Source organism: Erinaceus europaeus, chromosome 18 (genome assembly GCF_950295315.1).
Source record: "Erinaceus europaeus chromosome 18, mEriEur2.1, whole genome shotgun sequence".
NCBI lineage: Eukaryota > Metazoa > Chordata > Mammalia > Eulipotyphla > Erinaceidae > Erinaceus > Erinaceus europaeus.
The window spans coordinates 55,921,600-55,934,698 of record NC_080179.1 but is presented as its reverse complement, the minus strand read 5'-3'; the positions used below and the strand labels follow the sequence as shown (position 1 = coordinate 55,934,698).

At 38.5% G+C, this 13,099-nt stretch overlaps 1 protein-coding gene across 1 annotated transcript in view; it reads right to left on the bottom strand.

Moving 5' to 3' along the window:
- Positions 1-13,099, bottom strand: part of THSD7B (thrombospondin type 1 domain containing 7B) — a 1,062,005-nt gene that overhangs the window by 745,355 nt on the left and 303,551 nt on the right. The window contains exon 3 of the mRNA XM_007525013.3: positions 2,523-3,333. Coding sequence (XP_007525075.1) covers positions 2,523-3,333 — 811 coding nt within the window. The remainder of the gene's footprint in view (positions 1-2,522; positions 3,334-13,099) is intronic.

Genomic DNA, 13,099 nt, shown 5'->3' with positions numbered 1-13,099 from the left:
ACAATATTAAATAATGAAAAGGAAGACATATCTAAAGGCAATAACCTAAGTTTCAGCCTTAGGAGAATAGAAAAAAAGAAAGAAAGAGAGAAGAAGAAAGGCAGGGAGTGAGGGAGAGAGGGAGGGGCCAGGCAGTAGCACAGCAGGTTAAGAGCACATGGCAGGAAGCACAAGGACCATGGTAAGTATCCTGGTTCTATCCCCTAGCTCTGACCTGCAGGGGAGTCACTTCACAAGTCTTCTCCTCCTCTCTCAATTTCTCCCTGTCCTATCCAACAACAACAAGAGCAATAGCAACAATAGCAACAACAAGGGCAACAAAACTGGGAGAAAATAGCCTCCAGGAGCAATGTCTGCAAAAAAAAAAAATGTATTGCAGTTTAGTATTTTGTACTTGATATTCTACTTTAATATTTTACATAAATACTGTATACTTTTAAATGAATTAAAAAAATAAACCCAAGTACAATTGAAGAAAAAAAAAGCTACTTCTATCTCTTTTTTTGTTGTTGAAATTAACCTGTTTGGAAGTTTATCCATTTTACTGATCTTTACATACTACCAGTTTCTGGTCTCATTTAGTTTCTGCACTAATTTTTCTGTTTTCAATTTTATTAAGCTTATAAATTTTGCTGTTTTTATTCTGCTCTCTTTGGAATTAAAAACAAATAAATAAACAAAAACAGGGCTAGGGAGACAGCACAATGATTATTCCAAAATAATGTCATGCCACAGGCTCCAAAAGCCATACTCTCTGTCCCTAATGCCACCATAAACCATAGCTGAGCAATGTTCCGGGAAAAAGCAAAACAAAAACTAAAACCAATCTAAAAATTAAGTTTAATAATAAAAAAAAGACAGAACATGGCATCAAATAAGCAAACTGAAAATGAAAACTTTATGCATGATGCTTAACTTCAGCAAAACAATATAGGATACTGAAAAATGTTTATACAGAATTTCACCTACATATCCAAACAATAGGCACCAAATCATTAGCTTAAACTCTTGGACTTCACAGAATCAGACAATGGAAGGCAGATGGTAGCTCTTTAATGGACACACCAATTGTATAGGTCATAAGTCAGGATGAAACATCAACTATGAAATACATTCATTTGTGAAGTCAAACAAAAAACAAAAACTATCACCTTATTGCTTTGTTCATCAATAGCAAAGACTGTGAATTGAATTACTCCTAGTCAAGTATGAATCCACAAAAGTGTTAACTGATAAAGATTGTTCTTAGAGATGAGAGTTTACTTCCGTAGTTTAAGTTCTATAAAAAGGCATCTTAACATGGAAAAACTTGATAATATTTTAATACCTCCAACCAAGGCCTTCTTACCTTCTGGGAGTAAATTAAACATTTGCAACATTAATAATATTTCAATGAGTCTATAGCGAGAGGTTTTATATTATAATCTAAAATAAACTATTATAATTGCCTGGGAAGGTGGATTGGCATGTAAAGCACAAGATTAGCATGTCTGGGGCCCTGGGTGCAATCCCTGGTACCTCATATACCAGGGAAGTGCTCTAGTGACTCTCTCTCTCTCTCTCTGTGTGTGTGTGTGTGTGTCTGTGTTTAATAAAATAAAATATTCCTTTTAAATTTATATATACTTAGTTGTTCAGGGCCTCACACATATACAGTTTCATTTCTTCAGAATGGGGCCCCAACAAGGGCTACAAGCATGGTTAAGTAAGGCAGGCACCCACTCTAGCTCATCATGCCCTATAAAAAATAGCCAAATAAATAGAATAAACAGTTACAAATAAAATGAAACCTATATACTACTGCTTCAGTTCTAGCCCATTCTTCTCATAGGTGCATAATTTCAATTACTACAATGCAAGTTACATTTTTTATCAAATCAATGCAGAAGACAGCACTTTTAGATTAACATATTGATATTACTCATATAGAACTGCAACTCAGATATAAAATAATTTTAATTATGCAACAAAGGCAGAAAACACAAAGACAAATTCAAAATATTGATAGCATTTACTTAATTCACAAGCCAAATTTGAGAGTAAACCTGAATCTTTATTGTTACAATGGAATATTTCATCTTTTAATGCTGAAGAAACAAAATATCTACTTTTAAATTGACTGATATGAAGATAAAATGTAGAAATAGAGTATCTCTAGAGTTACACATTTGATTATGCAAGAACTTAGAGCATTTCCTGGTCTAGATTCTGAGATTTTACAAATCAATAGGATGATGGTTTGGTGGAGGATGAGATATACTGACATCTATTTTGGGAAAATGAAGAAACAAACCCTTGAGACAACAACCTTTTGGGAGTTCAACATCTCCTTAATGAAGTGATACCAAAGTTGGGGAAATAAAAAGAAATAGCAAGATCCTCAACTCAAACTTCTGAAACCCAAATCCTAAAACTGATTATAATCCTTCCTCTATAGAAAATCATAAAGAAGCATTATGAAAATACACTGGCAAATATTTTAAGTGAAGCAAAGACAGAAATAAACATGGAAAACCACTTACCTTAACAGAGCATTTTTGCCATCACTTCTTGTACACCAAACCTGCCGGGTTTGATAACCTATTTCTATGTCCCAGGGCTGGGAATGATGATGGGATTTGTAACTCTGGTGTCTGAAGGTGACTTGTTCTTTTGAATCAGAGCTAAATTCCAAAACGGTTCTTCCACTTAGGTTAATGTTCTTAAGATTTGGCAGTCTACATCTACTCCACGGTCCAACTTTAAGGCTAAAAGTATATTTTTCTTCCCCAGGAGGACAGGAAATGGGAGCCTCACAGGTTCTCAACTCTGTCAGATTGGGGCACTGGGAACCTCCATAGAGAGGGGGAGCAATAGCTGTGCGAGTTCTGTGCTGCACCTGTTTCCCACAGTGCTTGCTGCACTTGGACCACTGTGAGAACTCAGACACAACACAATCCCGGGGGCAAGGAATGAGGCAAGCTTGCTCAGTTCGGGGCTGGGGTGCAAAGTGTTCACATATTTCATTTGCAACACTGGTTCTATTCAACTTTTGAACACAGTGCACAGTCCGGTGCTGCAGTCCATGCTGAGCTGTCACACACTCTGTAGTCCCTGGTCTGGCATGGCCATGAGCAGATGGAACAAGCACACAATGGTGCCAGTCGGAAACCTCCCACTGGAAGAGCTCTCTGTGCCAGTCACAAACTCGGAAGCAACTTCTTTCCCTTGAAGGCTTGCTATTCTCATCACAATTTGACAGGTGACTTGTCCACCCCTCCAAGTGGAAACACCACAATGTACGGCTCTGGATTCCTCCTGGCCCACAGTCTCCTGCACACTTTCCCCACGGGCCTGCAGGTAGGAAAACAAGGTGTAGGTTAGTCAGAGATTCCATGCTGTTGACCATGAAAAAACAGATCAATTTGCCACCTCTGAATACATCCAGTGTGAGGCTATGGCTTTTAGTGGGTAGTATCACTTACTGGTTTAAGAAAACCAACTTTACATTCATATGCCTATGCTGACATTCCCTCTTACAAGGAGTGCAAGCTTAAATGAAGTACTTCAACTTTTTTTGGCCTCCATGGTTATCACTGGGGTTTGTGCCTGTACTACAAATCCACTGCTTCTGGAGGCCATTTTTCCCCATTGTTGTTATTTTTGGATAATACAGAGAGAAACTGAGAGAGGAAGACAGAGAAGAGGAAATAAAGATAAACATCTGCAGACCTGCTTCACCACTTGTGAAGCAACCCCCCTGTACGTATGGAATACTTCAACTTTCTAAGCCTTAGTTTCTTTATTCACATAAGGGAGAAAATGATAAAGCACTGACTTGTAGAGATGTTCAGAGGATCAGTGAAGTAATGGGATGTCAAGAAAAAAAAGACATACTTAAAAAATGATTGGTGTTGTCATAATTATTATGTTACAAAGCCTATATATCTACCTCAATATTAGTAATTTCTTGTTAGGCAGTGTTTTATCTAAAAGAAAAGTTCTAAATCCAAGATTTTAATAAAGTAGGACTTTTCATATTTCTATCACTTCAGCTCAATCTCTTAGAAGCTAAGAAGAAAATCGTATTAAAAGGTGCCTGGCAAAATATCCTAAATATATTTTTATTTTCTAGATAAACCCCAGATTTGGTTTTGGCTTACAGATAACTTTCATTTAAAAAAATGAGGAAGAAGAAGGGAGTGAAGTAATGAAATAATCAGCAGCACTGTTTATTGAAATTCTGCCTCTAGAATCCTTGAAACACAAAAGTTTTGATTTCTGATGGGTATCCAACTCAGAAAAAAATGCTTACAATATTAAGTTTAGTAGGACACATTTTATTTAGTCAGTCTTTGCTAGAAAGAGTCTTAGAAATGCAATGTTAAAAGCTTCCCATTATGTCTCTCATCTTAATTAGTCTCAAATCTATATTAATAGCAGTTGACTTTATGTAGAAGGGATGGCTTCACCACTCCAGGCTAACATAATAATAATAATAATCATCATCTCCACAAGAAGGGGGAATGCATCACAAGTGGTGAAGCAGTGCTACAGGTGTCTCTCACCCTCTCGATCTCCCCATTACTCTCAATTTCTGGCTGTCTCTATCCAATAAATTAATAAAGATAACAAAAAAATTAAAATAAGGTCAGAAGAGAGAAACACACACAGAAAAATATATCAAATCACCAAAGCTTCCCTCAGGGCCATGGGGGATAGAGTTTGAAGAAATCATGTTAAGTGAGATAAGTCAGAAGCAAAAGGATGAATATGGGATGATCTTACTCATAGACAGAAGTTGAAAAACAAGATCAGAAGGGAAAACACAAAGCAGAACTTAGGCTGGAATTGGTGTATTGCACCAAAGTAGAGGACTCTGGGGTCAGAGGTAGGGTTCAGGTCCTGCAGTAATGGTGGCAGAGGAGTAGGACCTAGTGGGGGTTGGATTGTTGTGTGGGAAATGTTATGCATGTATAAAATTTTGTATTTTACTGTCAACTGTAAAACATGAATCCCCTATAAAAGAAATTAAGTAAAATATTACGATAATCATAAAAGCAATTTATACAAACAAGAGAAAAAAAGCACACTCTCTGCTTCCCTACAACCAATCAAATACACAGATACCGTGTAAGTATCCCATGGGATATAATTTCGTGGACGCCTACTATATTTCTACAAAAAATAAAATAATACACATCCATATACATGTATCAAATAATATATATGCCCCAAGAAAAATAGACATTTGCATTTGAGACCAAAAGTTAAAATGACATTCACTTCAGCAGGATAAGAATTTTGGGGCTCTAATGTACACTACCACTATTATAGTCCTGCTGTAGATACATGAACTTGGTGTTTTAGAAATACCATGTTAGGACACAGTGACTTCTGTCACTTCATGAGGGAAATTACAAGTAATATCCTTGCTTTTTTTTAGTTTCCACATTCTAGAGACACCACTAACTGCCATGGACAGGTTTCATTAACAAGGCCCTTCCCTGGCTGTGTGGTCCTAATGTCAACTACACAGGGCACATCAAATACACATGGGAAAAGCTGGAGAACTTCACCTGGATAGTTTGCTGCTTTGCCCATGCGGATGATGTAAGTCCTATTCTGATTCTCCAGTGCATTAAAGTAATCTTCTGCACTATGATCCCTTACACACTGCTTCCCCCACGCCCTCTTTTAAAATACACACACACACACACACACACACACACACACACGTGCACGCGCACACAGAAAGTGGTACTCTCAGCACTGGCTGATTTAAGCAACTTTGCTCAATTCTGATTTCCTTTTAGATTCTTTCCAATGCTATGCTTTGTCAACTGAGATGTATTTTACTACATAAAAATTACTTGAAGATGTCACATATCCAGAAGTGATCCCAATGTAAGGATGTCAGAGGTAATTTCTCTAGAAGTACAGAATCCTGGGAGTCGGTAGTAGCACTACAGGTCAAGCGCAGGTGACGCAAAACACAAGCACCAGAGTAAGGATCCCGGTTCAAACCTTGGCTCCCCACCTGCAGGGGAGTCTCTTCACAGGTGGTGAAGCAGGTCTGCAGGTGTCTGTCTTTCTCTCCCCCTCTCTGTCTTCCCCTCCCTTCTCTATCTCTGTCCTATCCAACAACAATGACATCAGTAACTACAACAATAAAACAAGGGCAGCAAAAGGAAATGAATAAATATTTTTAAAAAATGAAAAGTACAGAATCCTTTGTACATTACAGTCACACACACATATGCAAATTTACATTATTACCAAAAAGAGTAATCCCTAGGACTCAATACATAGTTCAAAAACACACAGAATAAAAGCTTAAAACTCAGCCATGAATGATGTAAAATGATTCAAATTTTGGGGATAAAATTGAAGGAAATTTTTCATTTGTTTGTTTGGAAGAGCAACAGGTTTTAGATAATGTTTGTTGGGGGACAGGAGTAAGTTCACCCAGTAGAGTATACACTTCACCATGTACCAGGTTCAAACCCCCAGTCACTGCAAATTATTAATAGCACCAGGCAAAAGTGAAGCTTCAAGCCCTATGGAGCAGTGTTGAGCTGTATTTCCTACATTCCCCATCTCTCTCTGGGAAAAACAAAAGCAAAACAAATAAAAGTGTCTGACAGGAGACAGGAGCAGCAGAATCTAATAAGCATGACATTTCATTGAAGACTTGGCAGAAAAAATAATAAATAAGTCAAATCAAGTAACAGTGTTTGAAAAACTGTTGTCTTGATGTACAGTTTTTTTTTTTTTCTTCCAGGGTTATTGCTCGGGCTCGGTACCTGCTCCTGGAGGCCATTTTTTCCCATTTTGTTGCCCTTGTTGTTGTCATTTTGTTAAGCTTGCCACTGATGTGTTGTTTTTGGATAGAACAGAGAGAAATCTAGAGAGAGGGGGAAGACAGAAAGAGGGATGGAAAGATAGACATCTGCATACCTGTTTGCTGCCTGTGAAATGACTACCCTGTATGTGGGGATCTGGGGGCTCGAACAGGGATCCTTACTCCGGTCCTTGCACTTTGCACCATGTGAGGTTAACCTGCTGCACTACTGCCCAGCCACCTTGATGTACAGTTTTATATCTCCCTGTGATAGGTGTTGGTCAGCATATCCCACCCTCCACCACTTTGCCCTTGTAAATCAACAATCCCCCAATAAATTGGTGCAAACAAATTTTAAAAAATCACTTTATACAAGTTCGGTTGTGATACATAAATAATCTGCCTATCTTATTACTTAGGCTTTTTTTCAAAAATTAAAAGTAAAGCAATGCTTGTTTAGGTAATAAAAATACACAACAGTCAACAAGAATTAAAGTTCATTTTGTGTGGGTTAGATAAAATGAAGCTGGGAGATTACGGAAGATGGCAGAATGAGAAGCTGCTAGTGGCTTGAGCTCCAACAACATCTACTGGAAATGGTAGGATTTTTTTACTTTAGCAGGACAGTCAATAAGGGGTCCTAGCGGTGACACCTAGGAGGTGACTATAACTCAATTTGGGTTAGAAAATAGAGTAAAAAGAAAGGAAAAACAATTTTTTATTATTCCCGAAGTGCACCCTTTCCCTCCTGCCCCCCCATAAACAGTCCCTGGGGGCCAGAGATCTGCTCCTAGCAGGCTCCCCTGCTGAGCTTCTTTCTTTGCCAAGATTCCTGTCCCACCAGGGGGTGTCATTCATTCTAATTCTATTCCTTTATGAAACGTTTGGCCTTTTTTTCTTTCCAAGTAGCCAATTCCAGATATAAATATTCCACCAAGAAGAGTCATACTCAGACAGGGAAAGACCATCAGAGGTTTTTTTTTTTTTTTTTTCTTTATTTTCTCAACAATCAGCTGCCTCTGCTTAGGGGGCCTGAGGCAATCTGGAGCCATCCAAGCTGAAGACAGGACAGGTTTTTTACACAGTTCTATTTTATTAGCAATACAAGATAAACACATATCCCTTTCCCCTTCTCCTTCAGGTTAACCAGAATTAACTCTTAGTGTATTTTCCATTGCTAGGGGACTAGATGTCTTATCCACTGCTAAAGTAACTTGTTTCACTCTTCCTACCTCCCCTACCCACTCTCTCCCTCCCCCCTGCAGAGCTAATTAAATAATAAATAAGTAAATAAATAAAAACTCTTTCTTTCCACTGCTCTTTTATTATTGTTCTTTTTCTTAACTTTTTCTTCTCTCTCTCTCTTTTTTCTTCTTTTTCTCATTCTTGTCATCATTTCTTCCTTCCTCCTTCAGCTTTCTAGATTCACTGATACACGTTTGGAAATTATGTTGGGGAAGAAATCTGACTCAGAGTGGACTCTCGCTGCATGTATCTCTGCTCTACTTCCCTTTCTCCTATAGCTACCCCTATAATATACAGTGGATAGTAGATTTGCATAACTGTCTATTTCTGATATTCTTGTCTATTCCTGAGGTGTTTTTTGTTTGTTTGTTTTACTTTCTTAACAATCAGCTGCCTCTGCTCAGGAGGCTTGAGGGAATCTGGGAAAGTTTTTTTACCCTGCTCTATTTTATTATTAATATTATATAAAGGTGTATCTCTTTCTCCCCTTCTTTAGCGTGACCAGAATTAACTCTTAGGGTATCTTTCATTGCTAGGGAGCTGGGATTCTTATGCAGTGTGAGAGGAACTTGTTTCACTACTCCTACCTCCTCTACAGAATCTCCCCTTCTCCCTCCACCTTGCTAATTAAAAAAAATAAAATAAAATAAAAAATAAATCAATAAATAACTTTCCTTTCACTGCTCTTTTATTACAGCTCTTTTTCTTATCTTTTTTATTTTCTCTCTCTTGTTTCTCTTTTTTATCTTGTCTTCCTTTTTTCCTTCCTTCTTCTTTGGCTTTCTGAATTCATTGATATTAATTTGTGAATTATTTTGGGTAAGAAATCTGACTCAGAGTGGACTCTCTATGTGTGTATCTCTGCTCTACTTCACTTTCTCCTCTTGCTACCCCTAGAATATACAGTGGATAGTAGATTTGTATAATAGTCTATTCTTGCTATCCCTTCTTTCCTTTCTCTTTCTTCTTCACTTGGACTTGGTTGCTATTTTTTCATGGACTGGAGACATTGTTTGGTTAACTGGTAGTGATTGAACTGCTTCAATCCTTGCTTCAGTTGCTACTGTAATTTCGGAGGTTGGTGATTGCATTTGTCATAAAAGTATTTAGTATAGTGTTGCTTGTACTCAAAACACAACAACTGAGGAACAACAAAACATAAAAATAAGAAACACATAAGTCAAAAAAATAGGTAGATCAAGAACAAATAAAACTGCTACTCCAATGAATGAAGACAAGAGCCCAGAAGAAACTATAAGTGAACCAGAAGTAACCATAGATAAGAAAAGTATGCAAACAATAATAAAATTATTACTCACAGAAACGAAAACAACATTGGTGGAAAGGAATGGCAGTATTAGGGAAACAACAGTTGAGACCCCCCCAAAGAAAATACTGATTATCCTGAGGCAATTAGAGACCTGAAAGCTGAAATAGCTGAACTGAGGAAAGAAGCTGAAGGAAAGGAAATCAGACTAAAAGAAGCAGAAAACAGAGTCAGACAGAGGATGAGTTAGAGAAAACTAAGAAGGAGGTGAAAGAGCTCAAAAAGAGATTGAAAGACACTGAAAACAACAACACAGACATATGGGATGATGTCAAAGAAGTAACATTCGTATAATTGGCCTGCCAGAGGAAGAAAAAGAGGAAGGGGAAGGAAACATTCTAGAGGAAATAATAGAAGAAAACTTCCCAAACCTGAATAACAGAAAGGACATCAAGATTCAAGAGGCCCAGAGAGTCCCACACAGAATCAACCCAGACCTGAAGACACCAAGACACATCATAGTCACAGTGAGAAGAAGTAAGGATAAAGAAAGGGTCCTAAAGGCTTCAAGAAGGAAACAAAAAGTCACATACAGGGGAAAACCCATAAGACTATCAGCAGACTTCTCCACTCAGACTCTAAAAGCCAGAAGAGAATGGCAAGATATCTATCAAGTCTTGAATGAAAAAGGGTTTCAAACAAGGATAATATATCCTGCTAGACTTTCATTCAAACTAGATGGAGGGATCAAAACCTTCTTAGAAAAACAACAGTTAAAGGAGGCAACCATCACCAAACTGGCCCTGAAAGAGGTTCTAAAAGACCTCTTATAAACAAGAACATCACTATAATATTTGCAATATATCAGAGCAAATAAAAATTTGTTGAACAATGGCACTACAATACATTAAATCCATAATATCTATAAATGTCAATGGCTAAAACTCACCCATCAAAAGTTATAGAGTGGGGGGATGGATCAGAAAACATAACCCAACCATATGCTGCTTGCAAGAATCCCATCTGACACAACAAGATAAACACAGACTTAAAGTGAAAGGATGGAAAACTATCATACAGGCTAATGGTCCACAAAAAAGGGCAGGAACAGCCATTCTCATCTCAGTCACAATAGATTTTAAATTAAATAAAATAATAAAAGATAAGCAATGACATTACATAATTATTAGAGTATCAATCAACCAAGAAGACTTAACAGTTATTAACATCTATGCACCCAATGAGGGACCATCTAAATACATCAAGCACCTACTGAAAGAATTTCAAAAATACATCAATAGTAATAGAATGTTGGTATGCATGAGACCCCTTCTGTTTCATTTGGATTAAATCCCCCCTGCTTAACACTATTCTATTTACATAACCACTTCATTTTTACATAACCACTGTTAACAACTTCCACCCTCCCTCCAGGGCATTTGTGGTTCAGTGATAGGATTCTCGCCTAATCTGCCCCCTCTTTGTCACACTCTGATTTTCACCAGTCACTTTTCTCTCCACCCTCTCTTTGTCACATCCTGTTTCCACCTTACTTGGCAAGTATATATAAAGACAGCATTGTGAGTTGTACTGTACTGTACTTTGAGTTTAACTTAGCTCGTCTTAGATTGTGCTGCGTCCTGCATGAATAAAGAGATACTGCCTACAGCTCAACCATGAGTCCCTGGTCATCTGTTACCCGCCCGTGAAGCCAGCCCAGCAAAAACAACCTAACTCATCGAAAACAACATATGGCGCCACAACGTGGGACCAGACCTGCGCAACTCCCAGATAAGTGAAGACTTTTGCCGACCTATGCACTATGGTCTTCTCTTCTACTTATGAAGAGGTTTGCCAAAGCCTCTACTGTTTCATTATGAGACAGTTTCTCTGTCTCTGGAACATTTTACTCTGGGCCACACTTCAGTTCCCTCACCGGGAACTTTGGTTTCTTATGACCGGGATCATAGAGCTTGGGAGATGCACGGAGATTTCTCCTTGGACTTTCTGGATTCCCTCTCCCATGTTTCCTGAGGAAAAGGACTACATTTTGCTCCGGGCCACAGTTTGGTTCTTTATGACTGTGATCGTAGACCTTGGGATACGTGGTTAGTTCTATTCTCCTGATTGGATTCTTTCTTCGATGGGAAGACGCTTTTAAAAATGGGTGCCTGAAGCAATCCAGCAGGAACAGTCAGAAACACCCTAAATGGAATTTTGAGGAGCTTTTTGGACTAGGACGCCCTCCGGGGATTCTTAATCCTACATGGTGAGATCTTGATAATCTGGTTCAAGTTGCGTTTCATAAGAGAATGATTTAAATGACTGAATTTTTGTTTGACATTGACTTAAAAAAAAAATGCTGGACACTGCCATGATTTCTAGAGACATCCAGAAACAATCCAAAAAATTGTTTTTTCCATCCTTAGATTTCTCTTTTACGTCTTGACATGAATCTGAAACATTTAATCCTGAAAACTGTATGAGTTTTGGGTGGGGCAGATAGTGCAATGATTATGTTAATTATTCCCATAATCATAATGAGGCTTTTAACCGTGGTTCTTCTGTTTACCTTTCCACATTTTATTGAGTTTAAACTGTTTAAACAACCTTAAAATCATACTAGAAAGGACTTCCAATTATAATGGAGTTATCAATTATAGTAAACTTCTAATCTGCTACAAGTTTTGTTTGAATTTCAGCTGTCCAAGTCTTCACATGAAAAAGCATCTACTCAAATGAAAATTTCTGGAAACCGATTTGGACGCCTGTTCTCTGACATTGCCCACAAGATGGAATGATTACAACACACCCCCGAAAACCAATAATGAGACCTGGCACGACCTGAAGAAACAGATTCACAGACTCCAAAGCTCACTCTCTACAGAAAAGCAGAATTCTGGTGGCCGACATTCCCCATCGAGACAGACGTGCAGTGTTTCATCCTCTGGCATTTTCTTCTGTGGTCAGCTACTTTGGACTGACACCTCCATCGGACTTACTGGTACACGCTGCTGTGTTTCTCAAAGACTAACTTCAGCCAATTGCCTTGAGACTTTATAGACCATGTCCCCTCGCCTGTAGGCTCTTCCCCAGAGGCAGAAAACTCCCCCTCCTTATTAGGTTATGCCCACAGAGGCATGAAGCGCCCCAAGAGGCAAGAGATGCCCACAGAGGCAGGAAATGCCCTTTGAGGCAAGAGATGCCCCCAGAGGCATGAAGCATTCCCAGAGGCAAGAAATGCCATTTCGCCTGCTAGGCCTTGCCCTTTGAGGAAAGAAACGTTCCCCTTGACAAAACACTGGTTATTGCTGCTCGCCTATTTTGTTTTCCATGTCTTATGCCAGTTCTTTTGAAAACGCCTGTACGATATACGTTTCTGTTCACCCCACAATGGCCATTAGTTAAAAAGAAAGGGGGAATTGTTGGTATGCATGAGACCCCTTCTGTTTCATTTGGATTAAATCCCCCCTGCTTAACACTATTCTATTTACATAACCACTTCTTTTTTACATAACCACTGTTAACAAGTTCCACCCTCCCTCCAGGGCATTTGTGGTTCAATGATAGGATTCTCGCCTAATCTGCCCCCTCTTTGTCACACTCTGATTTTCACCAGTCACTTTTCTCTCCACCCTCTCTATGTCACATCCTGTTTCCACCTTACTTGGCAAGTATATATAAAGACAGCATTGTGAGTTGTACTGTACTGCACTTTGAGTTTAACTTAGCTCGTCTTAGATTGTGCTGCATCCTGCATGAAT